Source organism: Nycticebus coucang, chromosome 12 (assembly GCF_027406575.1).
Source record: "Nycticebus coucang isolate mNycCou1 chromosome 12, mNycCou1.pri, whole genome shotgun sequence".
NCBI lineage: Eukaryota > Metazoa > Chordata > Mammalia > Primates > Lorisidae > Nycticebus > Nycticebus coucang.
Window position 1 is genome coordinate 57,872,197 of NC_069791.1, and position 25,356 is coordinate 57,897,552.

Here is a 25,356-nt window from a genome sequence, read left to right on the forward strand (position 1 = left end):
TCCCAAGGTGCCATTGTCTTTTCCTCTTTGTCTTTGTGGGGTTTTGCCTTTCTAAAAAGTTCCTTTCTCCCAGGTATGCAGAGGGAGCAGAGCTAGACAACCCACTGCCTTGAACTGGGAGCTGCTGTGTGTTTGGCCTTTCTCTCTGCTCTTTCTTTCCTCAGCACCCCAGGCCGCTACGTGGCCAATTTGCCAACTTTAAGAAACAAGATCAGATGTGGAAGAAGCCGGGGCAAGGCAGAGAGTTGCTCTTGGAAACCATGATGTCCCCATAGTAGGGGGAAACAGTCCTTTGAGGACACTTATTTTATTTTTCGCTTTTTCCCTCTTATAAAAGAAGCATATAGTCATTAAAGAGTTGGAAAAAGTAGAAAGAGGACTTTTTATTGAATTTGTTTCTACCTCCAAAAGAAATTCGTTTGCGTGTTATTATATTTCCTCCCCGTATTTGTTTGTCACCAGAGTTTTGTCATTACCATGCAGTAGGAGATAGGGTAAGGGTCTCATCACCTGCATCACTGTGGGGATCTGCCTGTTTCCCCAGGTCCCAGTGAGTGAGGGACCTGCCACCCCTTCTATGACTAGTCACTCAGCATTCTGCTCCCTACGGGATGGCAGAGAGGACCCAGGAGGGGGAGATCCAATAGAGAACAAGATAGAACATTGTCAGTATGCTCTCATGGCAGCTGGGGACAGACACAGGGAAGACAGTAAAACTGCAGAAGCAAAGCTACTTAGCAGGAACATGGAAGCTGTATTTGATGATCAAGAAAGAGTCCTGGGAGGAGGGACTGGAGGTCTAGTTACGGAGCATCAAGGGGTGAGGCTGGAGATGTGTGTTGGGGCCATATTGTAGTAGTTGTGGTACCTGGCTAAGGAGGTTGCCCTTAATTTCATGGGTAAGGGGCACCAGCAAGAAAGCTTTGGAACAGGGATGTAGCAAGATCAAGGCCACCTCTGGGAGCCCCAGTCCGGTAGGGGCTTCCTCTCTGGCTCCGGGCTCTGACAGCCCCTGCCCATTCCACATTGGTAGGTGTGGATGATGGCGCTGACATCCCCAGGGAACTGGTGGTAGGCATCTACGAAAGGATACAGCAGAAGGAGCTCAAGTCTAATGAGGACCACGTCACGTACGTCACCAAAGTGGAAAAGTCCATCGTGGGCATGAAGACAGTAAGTGTCTGCCACAGAGCAGCACTCAACATGTGGGAGTTGGCTTCCTTTCCTTTAGTGGCCAAGCCACACCCATCTCCCATCTCTTTCTTTTCTTTCCTCCTAGCATCTTCTCCCTTTCTCCTGTGTACCTTTCAAAAGGCTTTCAAACTTTCTTGTTATTCATTCACATAATAGTTATTGAGTGTCTACCATGTGCCAGGCACTGCATCCTCTTTTTTCCATTGCCTAATTTCCTCATTGCCTCCTACAGCAGGAGAAACTGAGGTGAGATGTCAAGAAGGACTTCCCAGTGGTCTAGTGTTGAAGCATCTGGATGGGCAGATGGGGGATGTTTAGGATACCTTCCCTAGGATGGGGTACATACCAGGCATTCCTGGATGGTCTTGACGTATAAATGGCAGGAGAGGGGCTCATGTAGGCTCTAGACTATGGCTGACATCTCAAACCATTCAAGTGCCCAATGCTCCATTAGTTGTGACCCATGTCCCAGGCCACATGTTCTAAGCATGCAATGATTTTTAAAGTGAGCATTCTCTGCAGTCACTACATTAATACGTCAGCAGGGGCACTTTGTAGTGTAAATATAAGGGATGCAAATAATTCCAGTTCCTCCTCTCCTGCATGAGGAGAGAGGAGGTTTAGGATGGAGTTCAGGCCCTGCAGTAAAACTAGAGCACCACCCTCCCCTCTCCTAGGCCTCCATCTCATCTTCTGGAAAAGGGACGCTGTGGGGTGGGGGGTCCGTAGTCTCGGGTTCCTCCCGCTGAGCGCTGAGTGCCGTCCTCGGGTCCAGGTGCTGTCGGTGCCCCACCGCCGCCTGGTCTGCTGCAGCCGGCTCTTTGAGGTGACGGACCTGAGCAAGCCGCAGAAGCAGGCCGCGCACCAGCGGGAGGTGTTCCTCTTCAACGACCTGCTGGTGGTGAGCAGCCCCGCCGCCCTGGGATCCCGAGGGGGCCGGGAGGACGTCCCTGCGTAGAACTGACTGACGTACTACGCTGTTTCTAGCGCCTTCGCAGCGTGGGTGTGAGGAAGCTGGGTAGATATGATAATTCCTATTTTACAAGCCATGAGACGAGATGCTAAATGATCTGTTCACGGTTATGCAATCAAGGTGGAAATGAACCAGATCCCAGGCCGTCTGCTTCTCTGCGTTATGAGAAACCTGGAGCTGGGGCAGGCGCGGGAGCACTGTAGCGTTTCACGTCCCGCCGCTGGGGGACCCGAGTGAAGCCGCTGCCTCCGGCCTCCAAGAGGGGCTGGTGTGTGTGCGTGTGTGTGCGCATGCCCACGCACACACACATCCGTGGACTCCCTGTTCTTTGCTCTTTAAAAAACAGGTATCCATTCAGCAGATGTTTAATCGGTGTCGACTGTGCCGGGCATTGTGCTAAGGGCTGGGAAGCAGCGCAGAGCGGGACGTGACCAAGAATTGTCTTTCCCTCTCTGTGAGCTACAAGGGCACGCCCTCTAGAACAGCAGTTCTCAACCTGTGGGTCGCAACCTACAGGAACTGTATTAAAGGGTTGCGGCATTAGGAAAGTCGAAAACCACTGCTCTAGAAAGATCCCAAGCCTAATGACCGCTGCCCCACTACGACGTACTAGTCCCACCACCAGGGACAAGCCTGGCTTATGACACCAGCCTTCACACAGGTCGCCCTGCCCCTGAAGTCCACCTTCCACTGAGCAGCAGCAGCAGCACAAGCAGGGGAGAGGTCTTTCTAGAAAGGGTGCCAGGCCACATGGGCACCTTGCCCTGAGCTTACCCCCACTCCCATGCCTTGGTCCCCAGAACTGCCTCCCTGCACCCTGCTCAGGCCCGCAAGCTGCCTCCCTCAGGCCTGGTCTCTGCCCTTGCGGCTCCCGCTTGAAAAGCTCCAGCAGAACTAGTACAGCCGCCTCCTCCTCGTCACTTAGGAATCAAATCAAATGTCCCCTCTCCTGCCCACCCAGCAGGAGGTCTGCCCAGCCACCTTCTCTTCCTCACTCTATTCCTTTTTCTTTAAAACACTTAGCAGATTCTGAAATTACCTTATTTATCCCTTTCTTCATTTTGTTTTTCGCTGGTATGCTCCACTGGTTGACCGACTGATCTCCACCTTGGCTGTCCTCCCTCACTCTGGCATAAGCCTCTGAGGGCAAGGCTCTGTCTATGTGCTCCTGTGTTCCAGAGTCTGGGTCACAGAAGGTGCTGAATAAATACTTGTTTTTTGAGCAACTGGCTGACTTTATTAAGATGAGTTTCATATAGTGGTGGAGATAGAAAATAATTAAGGAAACAAATAAATGAGATAATAGATTGGAATAGTGCTTTGAAGATAGTAAAACAAGGTGCTAGAGAATGATTGAGGTGAAGGGGAAGTTTGGGGTTTATTTAGTCTTTTAGACAGGGTGGCCCAGGAAGACATCTCTAAGGAGATGCATTTGCATTAAGACCCCAGTAATGAGAGGAATCCAGCTGTACAGAAAGCTTCAGGGAGTTTTGTGGGGCAGGTGCAGCATGTACAAAGGGCCTGTGGTGGGGCCAAGGGTGCCTTTCTTAACCTACAGGAAGAATGACAATATGGCTGTAGCACAAAGCCAGAGTGAGGCAGGAGCAACATCAGGTGTGGCTTATAGGCCAGGGCGAGGGGTGTGGATTGGCTTCTATGTGCAGACAGAAGACTCCCTGGAGGGTTTTATGCAGTGAGGAAACATATTTCTTTCTTTTTTTTTTTTTTTTGTAGAGACAGAGTCTCACTGTACCGCCCTCGGGTAGAGTGCCGTGGCGTCACACGGCTCACATATTTCGATACAGTGTGTGTGTGTGTGTATCTGTACGTGTAGATCTATTTGTGTGTGTGAATGTATTTAAGATTGTGCGTACATATGTATCTTTGTATTTTCTCTCATGTTCACGAATCTCCCTGGGTGTTCCTGCATCACATGTGCACACACATGATACATGCATGTACACCCATCAGTTTATGTCGCACTCTCTCCTTGGACAGATTCTCAAACTCTGCCCAAAGAAGAAGAGCTCCTCTACCTACACCTTCTGCAAGTCCGTCGGCCTTCTGGGCATGCAGTTCCACCTCTTTGAAAATGAGTGTAAGTCTTTGAGAGTGAGTGAGTGACCATGGGTGCGGGGGACGGTGGTGGGGAAGAGAGAGAAGCTCTGGGCTATAGGGTGGGTGGAACAAGCGCCCCACAGACCCTGTCCCTTCCCCTTGCTGGGCTGGCCCAACCCCTGGGCTGCTGCTGCTCACGGCCCACTGGGACTGGGATCCGGCTTCCAGATTATTCTCACGGCATCACACTGGTGACCCCGCTCTCGGGCTCTGAGAAGAAGCAGGTGCTGCATTTCTGCGCCCTGGGCTCTGATGAGATGCAGAAGTTTGTGGAGGACCTGAAGGAGTCCATTGCCGAGGTGACGGAGCTGGAGCAGATCCGGATAGAGTGTAAGGACACAGGGCTCCTGGGCTCTCCCAGGCAGGGCACGTGGGCAGCCTCCAGTCTGCGAGGGGCAGGGGCAGTTTGCAGATGGACGGGCCTTGGACGCTGGGAGTTCTGCCCTTGCTTCACTCTGGCCCCTCCCCCTCTCTCAGCCCCTTTGCACCATCCTGGGCTGTTGGTCACACATGCCTGGTGTGAGTCCACCCCTTCCCATGTCCCCACCGTTGAAGGCAGGGCATGCTGGAGTGCACGTACATGTGTGCACATCTCACCAGGCACAGGGGGCTGCAGGTGGGCACCTGGAACAGAGAACCCTGATGTGTCTGACCAGGACATTGAGGCAAGCTGGCCCAGGCAGGGATGCAGACCAAAGAGGTCCATGAGCTGAGGGGCTTTTCTCCCCACCAAACTGTCCCTTGTACCCTTTCCCCCAGATCTAGCCCAGGTTCAGATATTGCATCTGGTTAGTTTCACTTCTTCCATCTCTTTCAGCTTAGAATAGTCCCTCTACCTTATTCTTCATAACATTGTCCTTTTGTAGAATCTAAGCCAGTTTTTTCACTTCTATTCCTCTTGGAGTTGTCTTTCTGTTCCACTAAAGAATACCCGGATGCTAGATTGTTCCAGTTCAGGCATGTTAGAGAATACCTGGGCTTCTCCATGTGTCCAGGTGCAGCTGTGTTAGGTTAGCAGAACAGCAGCGATGGCCTTCAACTCGTACTCATCTGCAAGCTTTTACTGTTGAAGTATTGCAGTGGTTTCAGGCAGATTTAAGGGAAAATTAAATAAGAATGGATTCAGAAACTAAAACAGAAAATGAAAGTAGCCTTCAGGTCTGCCTTATATGGCCAGACTTGGAAAGTGTTTCTAAATCAATATAAACCAGTAAGCAGTAGGAAAGCTGTGAGATATTTGAGCGGGTGACTGATATGACAGGGTGGCACTTTTTAATCATCATTTTAAGCACATACTATGTGCTAGGCAGTTTATTTATAGTTGGCCAATTCCCATGGTGATGCTACAAGGAAGATGTTTGTCCCCACCGTACAGATGAGGAGCACAGAAGGTGAGCAGTATGTCCTGGCGGTGCATATTGTGGAGGAGCGGTTATTTGCATTTAAATCTGACTCCAAGGTTTGGGAACTTCTGGGAGAGAAGAGGTTCTGTTTATAATTTCCTAAGAAAACAGTCTAAATCAGGGTGAAATAGAAATGCAGCAGACAGGATTATAGGTAACTACTTGGTGGGATGTGTATAAATTTCCTTTCCCAATTTGTTGGTTTACTTGAGTTCAGTGGTATAACAAACAGACTCTAATCAAGGGCTGAACTGGATGCCCAGAGAAGTCACCTTTGCTGTTGTTCTGGAACAGTCTCAAGGATGCAATTTGAAATGGCTTTGCATCTCTCGTTGTCAGAATGTCCCTGCAGTGCCCTGGGCAGCTGCAGCACACCAGCTGCCGACGCCGAGGTGCCTCCCTGCCAGCCCCAGGAGCAGCACATACATCCTTCCCAAAGTAACAGAGGAGTAGATATTGTCAGAATCTGTTATGTTGAGAGGTGGAGAGATGGCATGGGAGCAGGGAGGAAGGCTTGCATTTGGCTCTTAGTCTTTAGATGGAGAGAAAAGGAGAGGACAGCTGAGTACAGATAAAAGGCTGGCCAGGGAGAAGGCAGGGGAAGAAGTCAGGAAAAAAAGAAAAACAGTCACAGCTACCGTTTCCTGGGCACTTATTATATGCCAGGCACTGGGCTGATTGCTGAACCTATATTATTTCATTCTCACAATTTTCCATGAGTGGGTATTATTTTCCTCATTTTACAAATAGGGAAATTGAGGCTAACAGAGCTTAAGGAAGTTGTCCAGGTTCACACAGTCAGTGATAAAACCAGATTTGCACCCAGGTTCTCTGGACTCCTTGTGATTGTGGTGCTAATTTCTCCAAAGCCATGAGAGCCCCTTTGGAGGGAGAAAAGCAACTCTCAGTTCAGTAAAAACATTTGGTATTGATTGATGGTATGAGTCAGGCAATCAGGACAAAATGTTCTGGTTTGGAGGTTGCAGTTCAGTGTCCCTGGATTCTAGACAACCAGAAAGACAGAAAATGGAACCCAAGAGAGTAGCCTTAATAAAAGGAACTTGAAGTATGTTGCCTGGAAGAGCCAACTCAGAGGAGTGATTTAGTAATGACTGTCAAGTCTCCAAGGATGGAAACTGGCAGTTCTGAAGCACCACTGAGAGCAGAACAAGAAGGAACAGGTTTCCAGTCCAGTGAGAGGAATTAAAGTTTAGTACCAAGACAGATGTTCCAGCCGTGTGGGTGTGCGGTACAACAGATCCTCGGCATGTGGGATTCCCTCCGTGGGAGAGCTCTGAGCACCCTGCAAGGTCCAGCTGGCTGGGGAGGGCACAGTCCTGCCAGGGTAGGGTGGATGAACAGGATGTCGCCAATTCTCACTAAGTTCAGCCCTGCTGAATGCTTTGTAATAGAAGCTCTTACTAAGCATTGCCACATCCAAGCCTTGTTCTGAGTGCTTTACACGCACTTCCTTGTGTAATCCTGAAGCGGGCGTCCCCGTCCCATCTGGTGAGGCCCCAGAGAGGTTGAGGGAATCACCTAAAGCCACACAGCTCACAGTATTGAACAAGGATTCAAACCCAGACGATCAGCCTCCCTGATACCAGCCTGTCCTGCTGCCTTGCTGACATCTGAGCAGGTCTTATCATCCCCATGCGCAGACGAACAGACTGCAGCTCAGGGGCACTTAACTTGCTGTGTCCCTGTTTCATAGCATATATCGGGGGCCCTCCGCCCCTTCCTGCTTGCTCCTCCTTTCTTCCCTCCCCCGTGCATAGTCAGGGTTGGGGGCTTCTCTCTTTCATGGACTTCTCCACTCCTTAGGGGAGCTGGAGAAACAGCAGGGAACAAAGACACTTTCTTTCAAGCCCGAAGGAGCCCAGGTGGACCCACAGTCAAAGCAAGGATCGCCTACAGGTAAGCCTCGGCTCTGCCCCGGGGGTCTGGACCCATGGAAGCTGCTCACAGCCTGGGCTGGTCACGGAGAGTTTGGGTGGGAGAGCCGCCTGTTCCTATGGCCATTTATTTCTGCTGAGGAATGCTGGCCTTGCTTTCTTTGATCTCATGAGCTTTAGGAGTGGGCATGAGGAGGCAGGTGAGAGAGAAATGTGTCCATCCATTTTGCAAACCATACCAGGGTTTCAGAGTCCATGTGGAATGTCACAGCCCTGCAGGAGTCAGGCAGGAGTCCCGACGTCCTGGCCCCAGAGCTGAGGCCCTCTGCCCCCCTGCAGCCAGGCTCTTTGAACACTGTCCTGGTTTATAAGGATGATCGGGGGTGGTCAAGGGAAACCCCATGAGAAAAACTTCCCAGCCAGGAGCCCAGTAAGAAAGCAGGGTGCCCAGAAGGGCCTGGAAATCTCACTCTGCCCCACACTGTTCTTTCGCTAATGAGCTATAAGTACTCTCTAACCCCAGGCCCAGGTCAGCCCACTCCAAACCCATACTCAGTTTCTCTCATGGTTTCTTCAAGTTGCATTGTTCACTGCCCCGACACCCCGCTACCTTCCTTCTCCTGCTCCACCTGTAATGAGTACAAGAAACCTTACCACCGTCCCCTTCCCTAGCCCCAAGTAAAAAGAATTAGAAGAAGAGAAAGCATGAGATTTAAATCCCATCCCAACACAGTCCCAGCAAACCAGCCAGAACTGCTGACGTTACAATTCACCTGGTCACTTACCCATTCTCGGCACTTACTGAGGGCCTGCCGCCCTGTGCGGGGCACTAGAGAGCCAGAGTGGGCTCCATGTGGCTGTTATCCTCAGTGGCACCTGACTTGGGACAGGGCCCAACCATGCCAGCTAAGATATGGGATTCATTTTCCAAGCAAGACATGGGGCTCTTTATGCTACAAGGAGATCTCACTGTGATAGAACCTTTTGAATATGGGTCCGGCCTGCCATCACGCGTTCATAACTCTCCATCCTACTTGATTTCAGTTGCCCCTTACTTTCTATACAGGACATGGGTAACTGCTTGTTTTCATAGCTGTCTGAACCCCAAAGCCAGTCTTCAGGGAGACTTACTCCCTGCCTCCCCAGTCTGCACCCACATCTCCACCTGCCTCTCTTTTGAAAACAACAGCTCTGGCCAGGCCCTGGTGCACATCCTGAGGAGTTGTCCATCAGGCATGTCTGCAGGGAGGTGTTTCTCATTCCTGAGCAATGGGACATTTCCTTCTTGTGCCACAGAAAGCAGAGGGTTGAGCCAGTAAGGGGAACTGGCACCCCTCTGGAGGCCTGAGAAATCAGAGGGGTCCCTGCCACTGTTGAGAGAGGAAGCTGGAGCTCATTCAGCTAAAAAGCATCATACAGATGTCCACTAGGGCCCACAGGGTCCCTGCTGCTATACCAGGCCAGCCAGATGGCCCCAGCAGTAATTACAAGGCCACTGTGGACTCTCACAGAGCTAGGACTATGGGGACTGCTGTGAGGGCCTGGGCTCATCAGATCCTCCCACTCAGCTGAGTCTCTGTGTCACCCCCACTCAAGGAGCCTGCAGGGTAAGGAGGCAGCCCAGCATGGTTCCCACAGGCCAGTGCCTGCCTCCTATGCTCACATTCACAACCCATATTGAGAAGGCTTTGCCTGTGGGTAAATTAGATTGAGTAATGCCAGCCATCAGAGAGAGTGGCAAAGATCTTCTGGTCTATGGAGGCCCAGAGAGGTGTGTCATCTTGCCCAAGGTCACACAGCTAAGTCGCAGAACTGGGCCTAGGGCTTTGTGTCAGTCAGAAGTGGAGCTGGCCCGTCTCACAGCCTGCTCCTCTGACTCAGGGATGCTTGCGGGGGCAGGAGGGGTCTGTGTCAGGGCTGGTAGAGAATGAGCCCTGTGCTCTTTGCATTCAAAGCCAAGAGGGAAGCTGCGCTCGGGGAGAAGCCCGCGGAGAGCGTGGTGGAGGTAAGTGGAGGCCTGGCCGCCCAGGTGAGTGACTCCTTGCCCCGCTTGTCCCTCTTCTCACCGTCTCTGTTGTTTCTCTTCTCAGGTATTAATCAATGCCTCCCCAGCCCGACTCACCATTTTACCAATTTCAAGAGATACAATTAAAAGTTACTGCTAGCATGGGTAATGCCACTGTTCCAGAGCCTAATTAAGCCGCGAGCACTTTCTCCCTATCCCCTAGCCCACCGCCCCCTCCAAGGCCCAGCTCCCAGACAAATGTGGAGATGGATCCCAGGATCCCCAGACCCACTTCCCCGCAGACTTCTTTCTGCTCCCCGGCATTTGCCAGCATTCCCTCCCTTTCCTCTATTGGGGATCTAGACCTCTCCCACAGAGTTACCCCTAAGTCCAGGACCCACACAAGCACTTTGGGGCAGACTCTGCCCTTTTGGACACCTCGTTGAAAAGCTGGAGAATTGAAAGTGGGGGCAGGTGAGAGGGTGGCTGCCCCAGAACAGCTGGCACATCTGGAAAGCCAGCCCAGGGCAGGGCTGTGTGCAGGAGCAAGTGAGGCAGAGTGGGGTGGGTGTGCCGTAGAAGGATCCTGGGGGAAGGGTTGTTGTCCGTGTTGGAGGGAGAGGATACTGGGCAGGGACGGGGCAGCAGCAGTGGCCTCTGCCAAGCTCCCAAAGTACCACCTGTGGGAGGAGGCTTATGGGCCCAGCCGTCCCCTGGGTCCCCTCACATCCTAGTGAGCCCCACCTGCACCTTTCCCTCAGGTCTCTGAGACCTCCATCTGCTCACACAGATGCCTCCTTTCCCAACCCACTTCTAGTGGAGGGGCCCCCACTTAGAGGTCTGAGGGAGGAGTCCCCTGTGTGATTAAGCTCTGGGAAGCTGCAGAACACCCCCCCCCAGGGGAGCTCAGTTCCTTCTTTCCATCCCACGGCCCCCACCCCACACACTCGGCTCTGGAGGAGGCACCTTTACTCGGAGGAGCTTCCTGCCCCAGCAGCTGACAAGCCCCCAGGGTGGGTATTCCCTCCCCCCATCCTCTGCAGCTGCTCATTCTCCAGCCTCGCAAATGAGCACCCGGTGCCCAGCCCGCGGCCTGCCCTGCCAGCCTGCCCCACCTCAGCCTGAGCTGCCCGGGGGAACGATCCATCTGATGCCCTCAGGGCATGTGGCTTTCTGCAAGGCTGCCACCCCCAGCTAGCTCAGGGCCCCTGCCAGCCTCTGCTCCCCTGCACAGCGGGCAGCCTTGCCGCCCGCAGCCCTCAGCTGGACCCAAGCTCTCATCCTGCCCTCTCTCCCTCATTGCCTGGCCCCACCCTCTGGCAGGCGCGTCTCCATCTTCTCTGAGCTCTTCTTACCTGCTGCTCATGTTCCATCTTCCCTCCCTCTCTTACTCTCTCTCTTTCCCACTCTTTCTTTCTTTCATGAGCAGGGAGGTGAGAAGGTCAGAATGAGAGGGAATTTTGCTATCACTTCCCGTTTTTCACTTACTGACCATCAGAGTTGAAGGATCCAGGCTGGGTGGGGCTGGGTGCAGGCCGCAGAGGGGCCAGAGCACAGGAGGAGGGATGGGGGGGCACCCAGAGTTGTGGCTGTGGTTGGAGCCGCAGGGAGGAGGAGAAGGAAGCTCAGAGGGTCTGGACAAGGCAGCCAAATACTCACCTGGGGAGGGGCAACTGTAAAGCCTATGGGGAGGGAAGCAAGGGGGCACAAGCCTGTCCCAGCAGTCCCAGGCCACTTGTCTCCTGGGGAGTAACTCAGAATGTAAGCAAGTAGGGAAAGGAGCCCATGCCCTCTAGCGGTGGTGGTGACAGAGGCCTTCTGCCTGAATGAGGACCACAGAGGGCTCCCTAAGAGGAAGGTGGGCCACAGCCATGCTGTCTGTCTGCTGTGTCTTGTCAGGACAGTGAGGGGCTCAGGGGTTCCTTTGCTGGTTTAGGAGATCTCAGGCCTGAAAAATAAAGCCTGCACTGCACTGAGCATGGTGGTTGGGGCTTGTGAATACTGAGGGGCAGACAAAAACCTGAAAACTGTAAGAGGAAAGCAGTCCCCTGGTGTGACAGGTCCAGAAAGGGGGTCCCTGAAATTGCACCTTTAGCTAACAAGTAAGATTAAAGCTTCAAGATAGCTTTGAAATGGGTGAACCTGGTCTTGATTTCCCCTTTGTGCTCTGAGTGGCCATCCGTAGGTGGAGGTGCCCAAGGACAGATGGTAGCCCAATAAGAAGTGTCCTCAGAGAGGAACAGAGTCCCAGCCACCCCAAAGGGCCTGAATGAGGCCTGAATGAGGAGTTGTGGTCTGTCCTATGTACAGACTGGGGGATTTGGGGTGGACCAAGGTGAGGAATTAAATCCCTCTCCTTCCAGAATCCTCCAGCCTGCTGCCTATTTCCTCCACCTCCACCTGAAGGCTGGTGAGGTGACCTCCATGGTCTGAGGGAGGAGACTTTCTGGGCCACCTTCTCCTATCCTGCCCAGGGGTAAAGATTAGAGTCCTTTCTAGGTATCCCTTCCAGCACCCAGGAAAATTTAACCAAGGACTGGGGCCCTGCCTCTGCTCTTGGCTCTCTGGGCTGCTCTCGACTGCAGGGCTTTGGCCTCGGGAAGTCTAGTGGGGTGGGGTAGATGCAGGTCGACCCTTCAGGGTCCTTGGCATTCTGGAATTTGGGCACCTTCGTGATGTCAATAGTGATGATGAGGCTCTTCTTTAACAAAGCCAGAGGGAAGCGAGGGGCTTACGAGGGCCTCACATGCTTGGCTCTGTCCCCGGGTCATGTCCTCCTTTGTGCAACACCCTCCAGGGAGGCAGGGAGGAGACAAAGACCACTAGCCCTGAGTTTCAAGTTTAGAGGTTGGTGAAGAAGGAGGTGGGGGAGAGCCTAACAGCCCAGAGCCCCCCAACAGGTCTGTGAAGTCAGGCTGCAGAGCTCTGCAGAGCCCACCTCACAGACCGGGAGCCTGAGGCCGGGAGCCGCACTGCTCATGGTCAGTGACAGAACGTGGCAGTGTTTGGGCTCCACGTTCCCTTCTGGGGAAGAGCCAGAGTCAGATCCCAATTTCCTCTGGGTGGAGAGATGGGCTGAGAGTCTGAGTGAGGGCAGAGAGCAGGAGGGAGGCCAAGGGAGGCTCAGGGTAGCCCTCCTGGCAGCTGGGAATTAGTCTTGTAACATTTCATGCTTCTCTGGCTGTTTCTAAACTAGGTGTCAATTCACAACAGGCTTCAAACGTCCCAGCACAACCCCGGGCTGGGGGCCGAGAGGGGAGTGCCAGCGCCGTTGCCAGACCTGCAGCCTAGCCCCTTGAGAGAGCAGCCCCCACCGTTGCCGCCACCGCCACCCACACCCCCGGGCACCCTGGTGCAGTGCCAGCAAATTGTCAAGGTCATTGTCCTGGACAAGCCCTGCCTGGCCCGCATGGAACCCCTGCTGAGCCAGGCTCTCTCCTGCTATGCCTCATCCTCCTCTGACTCCTGTGGCTCCACACCCCAGGGTGGCCCAGGCTCCCCAGTCAAGGTTGTCCACCAGCCTCCGCTGCCCCCACCCCCGCCCCCCTACAATCACCCTCACCAGTTCTGCCCCCCAGGCTCCCTGCTGCACCGGCGCCGCTATTCCAGCGGCTCCAGGAGCCTGGTATAGACTGCCCCCACCATGCTGTCAGGGCACCCGGCTGCCCCCCGCTGCTCCCATACCCTGGCCCGATGCCTTCCTGTTCACCGATTGCCACCATTTTGGAAAGAGAATCCCACTCCCTGGCACTTGGGTTTGCCTTGTCCCACTGTACCCCCTAACTCAGTTGAGCATCCCCTGCCTGATCTGGAGACACCACCTCACTCTCTTGGGACCCTGCACAGCCAGCCCAGGTGAGGCCTCCTCTTCCCCTGGCCACCACTCTCCCCACTGGCCATGGACTGAAAAGAGGCAGTGCTGAACTTGCTGCTTTATGCCCGTTAGGTCCTAGAGGCCTCAAGCCAGGGCAGGAGCAAGAGGTGGCAGCCCACAGGCCCGGCAGTGCATCTGCAGCTCTGAGAGGATGAATGGGTGGCACTGGCTCGCTGGGGGCCCATGGTGGAGGGTAAGGGGAGGGGGCTTTCTCTCCTGCCCAACAGTGTCAGGAGGCTGCTCTCTAGTCCCCAGGACGTGAGCTGTCCTGACCACTGAGCGCGTCCTTCCCTCTCCTCCCAAGGCCTTCTGCTTTCTCAGGAGCTGCTCAGACTCCAGGAAGGCTTCGAGAAAGGGAAAGGGAGGAGGCAAGGGAGCATGCTCAGCTCTCTCTGGGACAAGTCAATGGGGCTGAGGTATAATGAGGTCTTACATCTACAAATTGTCCCTTTTAAAGATTTTCTTAGTTCCCCATCCCCAAATCACACCCAGCCAATGCCAAGGACACTGAGAGTGTGCACATAAATGCACAGAACCAGGTTAATTTCTTCATTATGGAAGCAGAGACAGGAGATGGGGCAGTGATTTGCCCACTAGAGACGGGTCTCTGGAGTCAGGGTTCCCCCTTGCAAGACATCTGTGACCAGCAGGAGAGACTTAGATACAGAGTGGAGTGAGAAAAACCCGGGCTCCAGAAGCTCTTGCGTTTCCCCTGCACTCCTGAGCCTTTAAATGTTTTCCCCTCCTGGGAGGTGCCAGACTTTCTTTAGCAGCGTTGACTAAAAGAGTCCCTGGCCCCTCAAAATTGCAAAGATGGGGCTTGCTGACCTCCTAGGACCAAGCAGGCCATGATGGCCAGACTTATATGGCCCCACAGACCCCAGGCCTGGCGAAGGGCCCTTCCGCAGCCCAGAAGAGAGTCAACTGCCCTCGGGACCACAGGCACAGTACTATGGACTGCCTAGTCAGGCCCTTTCTGTCCTAGCCAGGCCAGATTCCAGTCCTGTGCCAAAAGCTCACTGCTGTCCTCTGTGCTGACCCCCTCCCACTGGAGTCTATTGTTAGACCCTCCCGAGGGACAGGGAATACTGATACTGGCCTACGGTGGACGTGGGTCTCCGCACGCCCAGCCTCCAGGAGCCTGGGCCAGGCAGGAGGTATGGATTGTTCCTACTTCCGGAGGCTGCAGATGCCCCAGTTTCCTCTGTGTGTGTGTGTGTGTGTGTGTGTGGTCACCCAGACGTCACTGTGATGGCACACAGCAGGTCTATTTCTGGCCATCTTTGTTAGCCAGTTTCCGTCTCCCCTCAGGGCTCCCCACCCTCTGCTCTGCCTGTCCTTGTTGCCCTGGTCTCCTCTGTCTTCTCTGTATCAAGGATGTGCCAGTCAGAGCCTTTCGGAATGGAGTGGCCAACAGACAGAGTGCACAGATTCAGACACCTCTGGTGCCCTCCGCCAGGGCAAGGGTGGGCCTGAGAGTGAAGCCCTGAGCAGGGGGCACCAGGGACTTGGGAGGACGTGGAGCTGTGGGGATGGGAGGGGTGAATCTTGAATGAGGGTGTCTGGAAACAGAAGATGATGAATAGGGGACAGGAGTATGAAGAGGTGGGAAGAACATGAGCTATGAATGTGGCTAAATATATTTATGGGGTGGGGGCAAGGGGACCCTGAGGCTGTGAGGGAGGGGCATGGTCCCAGACAACTCTGTCCCACCAGGCAGGACCCTTGTCATCTGCTCACAACCCTGGGCTTGCCCTCCCACCCCTGCCAAAGCCACAGCTTTCCAGATGGGGACCAACAGAGGTCTTAAGGCTGTCAGCTGGGTTCTCAGGCCTCTCAGTGTCCCTTCCCTATGGCAGAGGCTCACCCCTCACCCCTGGTTGGGGTGGCGGCACAGGAAGTCCTGTGCAAGAAGCAGACCAGCCTGGGTGATCTGGAAGGGGCTTTAACCCCCTGACAGTGGGGCCAGCTATATCCTTGGCAACCAGCCTTGGCAACCCTCTCCCACAATCAGCCCACAGGCTAAGGCCAGAGTCTGGCCCTCAAGACACCTGGAGAGAGCCTTCTGCTCCCTCCCAGAGGGCTACAGGGGATGCTGTGGGCCCTCCTGCTCTCCCAAGGCCAAGAGGGTAGTGGATCCAGTGCTGACTGAGACACCCCCCACACACACACTCAGCCACCCCAAGATGGCCAATGCCATCAACTCTCCAGGCCTGCCTCTGGGGACCTGAGCCCTTCTCTCAATTTTATCCATTTGACCCCAACTCCAGAATCAGGAGTGAGAGATGAAGCTAGCTTCCCAAGCTTGAAGCAGGGCCCTGCCCGGCAGCCTGTCCTGGAAGCCCACCTGCCTGTCTGTCTCCAGAGGCACCTTGATCCCACATGTGTTTGTTGGCCCTGGGCCCCCGCCTCTACCCAGCTGTTCTCCCATGGCCTGCCAGATGTCTCTGTGCCACCAGGCTTCCCTGGAGCTGTCCATCCATCCGTCCCTATGTGCTGCTGTTCATCCCTTCCTGCCACACCCTCTCCCCACACACCCCTCAACCCCCTTGGAGAGAAACGTCTCCAGGGAAAGGCAGGGTGGCTGCACCCAGCAACTAATCCAAATGGCAAATATTTTGTAACAAAATAGCCCAGAGGTATTTTATCTGTTCAATTCATAGAGTTTTAGAGATTATATTGAAATATGTCACTTGAGCAAACTGTGTCAATTCAATGTCTTTTGTTCTCCCAGAGGGCGGGCCTCCATTAACTCAGAGCCTCTGGTTGGGAGACTGAGGCAGGGAGACACTGGTGCCTCAGCCCTCTAGGCTGTCAAGGCAGGACCTGGGGCAGCTGGCCGTGCAGGCTGGTCTCTTTGGCCAGGCAAAGGAGGCACAGGTGTGGGAAGAGAGGCCACCGATGGGCAGGCCCTGGGGGTGGGGGAGGTGTAGCAGGGCCAGCAAATTGACTGTGTGCCCACAGGCCTGACTACACACATACACACACTGAGCTTTTAGCTGGTTGAGAGAGCAGGTTACAGTGGAGACTACAGCCAGCATGCATCCAGGGAGTGAGGGCCAGGAGTCGGGGACCACCTCTGGCCCACATGCTCTCTAGAGTGGAGCAAAGGTGTGTTGGGGGTCAGGGAGGCCATCCCACTGCCCATGTGTGACCATGAGCTTCAGGTGGTTTTCACCAGAGAACAGCTCTGAAAGCCTGTCTTCTAATGGCAAGGTCCAGTGTGACGGGCCCAGCTATACTCTCCCTAAAAGAGAGGGGCAACAGACTCAAGGAAGGGCCTAGAGACAGTGCTGGGGACAGTGCCCTGAGCCACAGAGAGCAGTGCAGCATACCAGGGCCCCTGCTGGGAGCTGGTGGTGGGCAGTAAGGCAGGAGGGAAAGCACCGGAAATGAAGGCTTGGGTGAATGTTCACAACCAGGTGTGTTCCATTAGAGCTGGGGCATCCTGGGAGGAGCTAGAAGGCTTGGGTGAATGTTCACAACCAGGTGTGTTCCATTAGAGCTGGGGCATCCTGGGAGGAGCTAGAAGGCTTGGGTGAATGTTCACAACCAGGTGTGTTCCATTAGAGCTGGGGCATCCTGGGAGGAGCACAGCTGGCCAAGAAAGCTGCTCCTGGACACTGACAAAGAGGGTACCCAGCGCTCCTGGTGATCAGAACTCTGAATGATTCACTCCTGGTGATCCTTCCCTGGGCTGGGCTCCATTGTCCCCCACAAAAGTGAAAAACCTCACCATCTTTCCAGGAAATGGGAAATTCCAGACGAAGCCACAGGCCAGCTATGACCTATTCCATCCTGGGAATTCTCTGACCCAGGAAGCTGAGATTTGGCCCCTTGAGAAAACCCTGGGGAATAAGCTCAGCCCAGGCCTGTGAAAGGGCCTTGGGTCAGGAGGGCCCCACTGCTATCTGTGCCAGATGTGGGGTGGCAGCACCATTTTCCAAGTCTTCTGGTCCCCAAAGCCATCTAGGAGGACTATCCATCCTTTCAGTGAGAGAGGGAGGTGGTCCAAGCCCTTCTGGGTTCATCTGCCACTGGGATGGGGAGATATGGACAGTGAATCTCACCTTGTAGTGACCCCGTGCAGATGGGAAAACTCAAATTCATCAGTCCTTGACTTAGAACATTTCCAGTAAGAATCTGGGTCTGGTTTCTGGCTAAGCAATGGGCCAGAACAAGATGCCAGTGCTAGAAGTCAGGGTAAATTAAACAAAAAGCTTGTGAACACCTGCCAAGCACTGGCATTGTTCTAGGTGCTGGGGGTTAAACAGTGAGTGAGACAAGCAAAGTTTCTACCTGTAAGTTCACATGGGGTGCCATCAAAAATAAACAAGAAATGGACCAACTACGTTCACATAGAGGATAGGATGGTGATATACCAGGCATGATGGAGAGCCTATTTTAGAGTGAACATTCAAGGAAGGCCTCTCCAAGGAGGAAAATTCAACAAGGTCAAGATCAGGTCTGAAGGCAGGTGAACAGTTCAGAGACCACCACTATAGTGTGGAAGGAGGCAGAAGCCAGAATAATCTACCAAATGACTGTTTCCTAATACATGAATTTATTTACATGAAAAAAAAAATCAAGTGAAAAGATGGATTTAAAAACCACCTTTATTGAAGAAATAAAAATTGGTCGTCTTGGCTCAGTGCCTGTAGCTCAAGCAGCTAGGGTACCAGCCACATACACCAAAGCTGGTGGGTTCTAATACAGCCCGGGCCCATCAAACAACAATGACAACTACAACCAAAAAATAGCCCGGCATTGTGGAGGGCGCCTGTAGTCCCAGCTACTTGGGAGGCTGAGGCAAGAGAATCACTTAAGCCCAGGAGTTGGAGGTTGCTGTGAGCTGTAACGCTATGGCACTCTACCCAGGGCAATAGCTTGAGGCTCTGTCTCAAAAAAAAAAAAAAAATTGGTCTTCTCAAAGAAAATCCAGGACAAATAATCACTAAAATCACAGACCCTGATAAGTGTGTTGAAAGTAGGCAGTCAGAGAGCTCCAGCAAGGCAGGGGTTGGGGGTGGCGTGAGGGCCAAAGAGGGCAGGCAACCACGACAGGGGGACCTAGGCCACCAGAACAGACTCCAGAAAACAGGATGGCAGCAACAGCGAGGCCACACTGCCCTGACCCCAAGACAGCAGCTGCCCAGAGAGAGGACGTGCTTAGTTGATCCTGACTCCTGATAGGGAGGATCCAGTCCTGGGCTCGGCCAGCCTGCAGGCAGTGCTCGGTCCACCTCCTCCTCTGTCACCTAAAACCAAATAGACTTCGGTTTGCCATTTTAAAATAATAATGGAATGGACTCCACTGCCCACTGGTGCTGGGGCTGAAACCTGAACTTCATTGAACCACAGCAAGACTGATTTTCCTTTAGCTCACACCTCCCCATACCTCTCTCTAATGGACATGGCTAACTGGTCCCTGCTTTCTAGGGGTCGCCATTGATCAAAGTATGCTGACACCAGGACAAAGGGAACTTGCTAGGGGGAGCCTACACAGAGCCACTTGCAGGAAGGCATGGTGGAGGGAGGCAGTAGGCTGGAGAGGTGTGGTCTATCAAACCTTCTGGTGCCCTCTGCTCTCTGTTGCTCATGGAAAATGGCTCTGGGTACTGTTGGTCCTTAGCCCATAAGGTTCTGCCCTGCAGATGCCCAGGGCTGTTCTCCTCTAGGACTCCACACTACTCAGCAACCTGCCAACCACCCTGTCCTCCGGGCCCCCTCAATTAACTCCACTCAGCTTCCACAGGGCAAGCCACATAGCTGCCAGGTCAGAGGTAAAGATGAGGAGTCAGGGGTAGAAAGGCATTCAGAAGAGTTCTCCTTCTGGGGTAAATCCCTCTTGCTCCACGTAGACCCTTTGAAGGACAGGGCAGGTGTCCCTTAGGAGCACATGAGGCCCAGCCAGACTGTGTTCTTATCTGCTCCCCTTTCCTCTCCCAGAGATAGCCTCCAAGCCCGAGCTGGAGTCAGGGAGATTAATGAGGAGCAGGAGTGATGTGCGTGGGGAGTGGAGGGGCATTGGTCCCATTGAAAAAATTCCATTCTTGATGAGGCTGGAGGATGAGGGAGCTGGAGTCTAAGAGGTGGGAAAGAGGGATGGGAATGTGCCCCCTGCAATTCTGAGTGGCTCTCTCCCTAGGGAACCTAACCCACCAGCCAGCCCCAAAGTAGCCCCTCAGTGCTTCCTGCCCCCATGACCCTAAGGACTGAGTGACCACAAGCCTGATGCTGGGAAAACCGTGGGAAGTAGCTACAGGGAAGGCAAATGGGGCCAATTTCCTAAACGGACCCACCTTGCCTCCCTCCCCAACAAACCCAATCCTCTTTCCTTCCAGGACATCTATGCTGGACACCATACTGCCTGCCTACCCCTCATTATGCTTCACAGGGAGATGGAGAATCTCCAATGTCAGACCTACAGGCAGGCTTACAGGTTACTTATCCTCTTATGGATAAGGGGACTATTTAACTGAAGAAGTTCTCAGAAGAGGCTAGGTGTGGTAGCTCACATCTGTAATCCTAATACGTGGGGAGGCTGAGGCAGGAAGATCACTTGAGGCTAGGAGTTCGAGACCAGCCTGAGCAAGAATGAGACATCCATCTCTATTTAATATTTAAAAAAGAAAAAAGAACAACAAACAAGACCAAAGTAAGTAGAAGGAAAGATATAATAAAGACAAAAGCAGAAATAATGAACTAGAAAGTACATATACAATAGAAAGGATCAATAAAACAAAAATTCTAAGAAATGACTAATAAAGTTGACAAACTTCTTATAAGACTGATCATGAAGAAGAAAGTTGGCATAAGTAAATGACTTGAGGACCAACAAGGAGGACATAATTATGAATACTGCAGAAAAAAATAGACTACCATCCGTAAGTCATAAACCTACGTAAGTTTGAAAACCTTGACGAGATGAGCACTGTCCCAGAAAAATATCAAAATTTGCTCAGTAACAAACAGAAAATTTGAAATGCATAGTCATTAAAGAAATATGTGAATGTGTAGTTAAAAGTCTATACATAAACCCTCAAAAAAACAAACAAACAAAAACCACACAACACCAGGCTAGCTGTTTTTACAAAATTCTACTACACAAATTGAAGAAACAGATGTTTCCAATTTCACGCTCTTTCATAAAAAAGAAAAAGAAAGAACATCCTCGAACTCCTTATTTATGAGTCTAGCGCAACTTAAAAAAAACTGAAGCAGACAGGGGCAATATGAGGAAGGAAGACTACAGACCAATCTTGCTTAGAGCATAATTACAAAAATTCTAAACAAAATATTAGCAAGCTGCACCTAGCATAGAATAACCAAAAAATAATACAATCCTGACCCCAGATGGGTTTGTCCCAGGAATGAAAAGTTTATTAAATATTAGAAAAAATCAGCTCCGTGCCTGTAGCTCAGCAGCTAAGGGAACCCGCCACATACACTGGAGCTGGTGGGTTCAAATCTGGCCCAGGCCTGCCAAACAACATTGACAACTTCAACCAAAAAATAGCCGGGCGTTGTGGCAGGCGCCTGTAGTCCCAGCTACATGGGAGGCTGAGGCAAGAGAATCGCTTAAGCCCGAGAGCTGGAGGTTGCTGTGAGCTGTGATGCCATAGCACTTCCAGGGCAACACAGTTAGACTCAAAAAAAAAAAAAAAATCAGGGCGGCGCCTGTGGCTCAGTGAGTAGGGCGCCGGCCCCATATGCCGAGGGTGGTGGGTTCAAACCCAGCCCCGGCCAAACTGCAACAACAAAAAAAAATAGCTGGGTGCTGTGGCAGGCACCTGTAGTCCCAGCTACTCGGGAGGCTGAGGCAAGAGAATCGCTTAAGCCCAGGAGCTGGAGGTTGCTGTGAGCTGTGTGATGCCACGGCACTCTACCAAGGGGCCATAAAGTGAGACTCTGTCTCTACAAAAAAAAAAAAAATCTATTCCTGTAACTGACTATATTAACAAATTAAAAGAAAAACAATACAATTATCCCCACAGGTGCAGGAAAAGCAATCAATAAAATTCAACACTTATTGTTGATTTAAAAATAACAAAAGACACTAAACTTGGAATGAAAGAAAACTTCCCAGCCTAATAAACGATATCTATCAAAAACAGACATCAACTATCATACTCAATGGTGAAATGTAAGGATTTCTGCCAAAATGAGGAAGGAGGCAAAGATGGCTGCCACTACTTCTAGTTACTGAGTGAAGGAAGACAAAGAAAAGCATAAAAGGAATAATGATTGGAGAAATAAAACTGCCATTATTTCCAGACAGTCTGATTGTCTATGCAAAAATCCCTAAAGAATCAAGAGCAAGAAACTATTAGAATTAATACAGAGGAAAAGGCTGAGGCAGACAGGAAGCTCAGGTGCCCTGACAGCAGGCTAGGGAAGGCTGCTCCCCTCTGCCCCACAAGGCCTGTCCTGGCCACTCTCTATCCCACTTTCTTCCCAGGATCTTCCTCTCAATGACAGACCCAAACCCAACTGCACTTTTTGAGGAATGACCCTGGCCACCTTCACTTATGCACTGTGGGGTAGGAGTCCTGCTGGGATGAAGGAACTGAACCTTGCTCAGAGGGATTTGTGTTGCTAGTAATGCAGGGTTGACATGCAGTGCAAGAGTTGGGCCTCAGGGCCAGGCCCTCTTGGCTCTGCAGCTCTGCGGCAGCCATCACGGCATTAGTGAGATGAGTGTGGGCAGAGAAAGCCTCAGAATGTGACTGCGTCAGAGATTTTGGCAGGGTCTTGTTACAGCAGTGGTTTGGGCGCTGCCCTGCAGGACCCAGGTAGGCCCTCAAGGACTCAGCCTTGGCAGACAGTGAGTTCTCTCTGTGATGTCACCTAGAAATTCTGTGCTCACCTCTCCATTGCCTGCCAGAGGGCTTCTCAGACAAGATGAGCCACCTGCCCCTCCTGTCATCCAACTGGAAGCAGAGAGTGCTAGAACACAGGACACCAAAGCCCAGGGCACCAGTCCCTCTCAGCCCCTGCTAGGCTTGTATCTTCTATATCCTCCTGGCACACACATCCTCTCCTGGCCTCTCTGTATCAGTGGGTGGTTAACAAGCTTTTCATTCCTGTCCGATCCAATCAGCCCTTGTTACTTTATTAAGCAGCAAAACCCTCAGGGAAGCCACATGGGTTCGGTCATCGGGTGCTGGACAGGTGAGGACTGAGGAGAAAGGGAAGGATGAACCCAGTCCTCACCTGCCTCTGAACCAAAAGAAAAGGATGGGTGCAGGGTCAGTGGTGCTGAGGGTGTAGGAGGAAGGCAAAAGGCCAGATAGGAAGAGCTCCAGGGAGTTGTCCTTCTCATAACACCCTCTCATGAGGCCTCCGTTCCTCCCATCCGGGTCACTATTGGGCTACTTGCACGTCCACATGGAAGGTAGGGGGGCTGCTGTGGCCTAATACTTTAGAGCTGGCTTTGAAATTAAAATTAGCCACTACCCTTCTTTAGGAAAGAGAAGAGTCTGGATGGTAGAAGGACTTGATCCGTGATTAATAAATAGCACCACACGGTCTACACTGAGCAGTCTGGAGCTGGGACCCCTAATACCACTGCTCTCAGCTTCCTTCCTGTTCTAGCAAGGGTTCTAGTTCCCTCCCCTGGGCAAAAGTTCTCACTGTCCACCCCTAGGGCAGGGTTACCAGTCAAATGCCTTCAGGCACGAATGTGTGTAAAAGTCAGGTGTGAGTAATAGGGAGCAGTGGAGCCTATGGCAAATTGGAGAGCGCCCAAGGCATTCACTTCGAAAACAATTTTTTTAATGCCATACTGTCCAAATCATAGCTGCCAGATTTGTCCTCTCACCACTAGCCTGAAACTCAAACAGCCCAGAGAGGAGATGAAAGCACTCCCCAAAGCATGGCCCCACAACTGCTCTTATTTATTTATTTATTTATTTTTGAGACAGAGTCTCACCTTGTCACTCTGGGTAGAGTGCTGTGGCGTGATAGCTCACAGCAACCTCAAACTCTTGGGCTTAAGTGATTCTCTTTCCCCAGCCTCCCCTGTGGCTGGGACTACAGGCGCCAACCACAAAAACTAGCTAGTTTTTCTATTTTCAGTAGGGATGGTCTGGCTCTTGCTCAGGCTGGTCTTGAACTCTTGAGGCAGGCAATCCACACGCCTGGGCCTCTCAAAGTATTAGGATTACAGGCGTGAGCACTGTGCCCTGCCTACCCATCTGCTCTTTAGGCACGCACACACCCCTGCAGAGTACTCTGGGCGCTTGCTCCTTGCCCATGCTGCAGAGCTAATAAGAGTGGATCCCCATGGCTGGGCGCCCGCAACTCAGTGGTTACGGCGCCGGTCACATGCACCAGTGGGCTCGAACCCAGCCCGGGCCTGCTAAGCTAAAAAAAAAAAAACAATAGCTGGGCGTTGCAGCGGACGCCTGTAGTCCCAGCTACTAGGGAGGCTTAGGCAAGTGAATCTCTTTGAGCCCAAGAATTTGAGATTGCTGTGAGCTATGATGCCAGGGCGACAAAATGAGACTTCATCTCAATTTAAAAAAAAAACTGGGTCCCCAAGAGATGCGATATCAGCTTGAAGCCCCTTTCCCTCCCGATCCTCCAGTTCCAGCCCGCCCCACACCGTCCCTTCAAAAGGAGTGGAAGAGCGCGGAGCCGGGGCAGCCTTCCCCCATGGGCTGTGAGCTTGAGCCGGGGGTCTGCGGCAGCTCAGAGGCCGGACAGTTGCTGAAGGCCAGAGGGATGGGAGAGGGGGACGGGCGTCCAGGGAAGCGGAGAGACTTGGCGCCTGCCCAACAACGAGCAGAGCTGCCTGGGCGGTCCGCGCCACGCTGCGGCAGGGCGACAGGGCAGGGGCTCAAGGAGCTCCGCGCTGAGATACCTGCTGGCTACCAAGCCCTGTGCACCCCTCTCCATTCCCTCAGCGGGCGGGAGGAAGCGGTAGGAAGCGCAAGAGGCTTCTAGAAGGCGGCAGCCAGCACCAAGGGAAGGGGGCCCCTCAGCCCTCCTCGGCCCGGTGCGGCGCGGGCGGCACGGCTCCCTTCTGCCACCAGAGGGCAGCAGAGAGCACCGTGCCGGGTGTGCCTGTTCCTTGCAGATCCTAAAAACAGCATCTGCCCGAAGTAATTCCTCTCCATTCCCCACTAGCTAGTCCAAGAAGAGTGAGCACAAGTGCCCACAGCAGTCCAGGGAGAGACAGGAGGGAGTGTCCAGAAGCCAGGGGTGAGGACATCTGTTGTGCCAAGCATGCCACAGACTAGTCCTCACCAGCCTAGAAGCACCTACAGATCTGAGTGGAGAATGGTGGGTGCTCTGAGAAAGCCGGGGGCTGTCGGGGGACTGAACTTAGCCTAGCCAGAGCATGCATTTTCACTCTAGACACTGGGCAGCGGCTCTGGGTGACATCCATCTACACATCACCCCCACAGGAGGCTTTCCCTGCCCCAGGAAACTTGTCTTGAAATGTCCATCTGGCCCCACTCCCTCTCCTCCCCTACTGAGCACAAGAACATCGAAACTTTCCAAACCCTGCCTTCTTCCTTAGGGAGGCTCCCCAGCCAGGGAAGGACCTGGTGGGATCTGGCAGGGACATGGGGAGAAGAGCTGATGAGAAAGGGCGGGAACCATATGTGGCAGAAAAGAAGAGCACTCTCACAGCCCCCCTCTCAGCTCGCCTGGGCTGCTTGGCTTCCCCTGGGGCAGAGGGAATGGGATGTGGCAAGAACAAATGGGTCCAGAGAAGGCATCTGGTCAGATGACTGTAGGCTGTGGAGAAGATACTGAAGTGGGGGTGGCAGTCTGGGTAGAGCTCCTTACTCCTTCATAGAGGGTTCTCTTTCCCTCCCACCCCCAAGACATGTGACTCAACAGGAATGGGCCACCACAAAAGAGACCATCACACAGCAAGA

The 25,356-nt window shown here is 52.8% G+C and overlaps 1 protein-coding gene across 9 annotated transcripts in view; it reads left to right on the plus strand.

Moving 5' to 3' along the window:
* IQSEC3 (IQ motif and Sec7 domain ArfGEF 3) overlaps window positions 1-16,159 on the plus strand; it is a 103,307-nt gene extending 87,148 nt beyond the window's left edge. For 2 of the 9 annotated variants that reach the window (XM_053557457.1, XM_053557463.1), the window contains 7 exons: window positions 1,034-1,173; window positions 1,970-2,095; window positions 4,166-4,265; window positions 4,454-4,615; window positions 7,513-7,605; window positions 9,539-9,588; window positions 9,674-9,757. In XM_053557457.1, coding sequence (XP_053413432.1) covers window positions 1,034-1,173; window positions 1,970-2,095; window positions 4,166-4,265; window positions 4,454-4,615; window positions 7,513-7,605; window positions 9,539-9,588; window positions 9,674-9,748 — 746 coding nt within the window. In that variant the 3' untranslated portion in view covers window positions 9,749-9,757. Of the gene's footprint in view, window positions 1-1,033; window positions 1,174-1,969; window positions 2,096-4,165; window positions 4,266-4,453; window positions 4,616-7,512; window positions 7,606-9,538; window positions 9,589-9,673; window positions 9,758-12,784 lie in introns of those variants that run through there. The other 7 variants (XM_053557458.1, XM_053557459.1, XM_053557454.1 and 4 more) reach the window with 7 other exon arrangements.
* The last annotated feature ends 9,197 nt before the right edge of the window (window positions 16,160-25,356 follow it).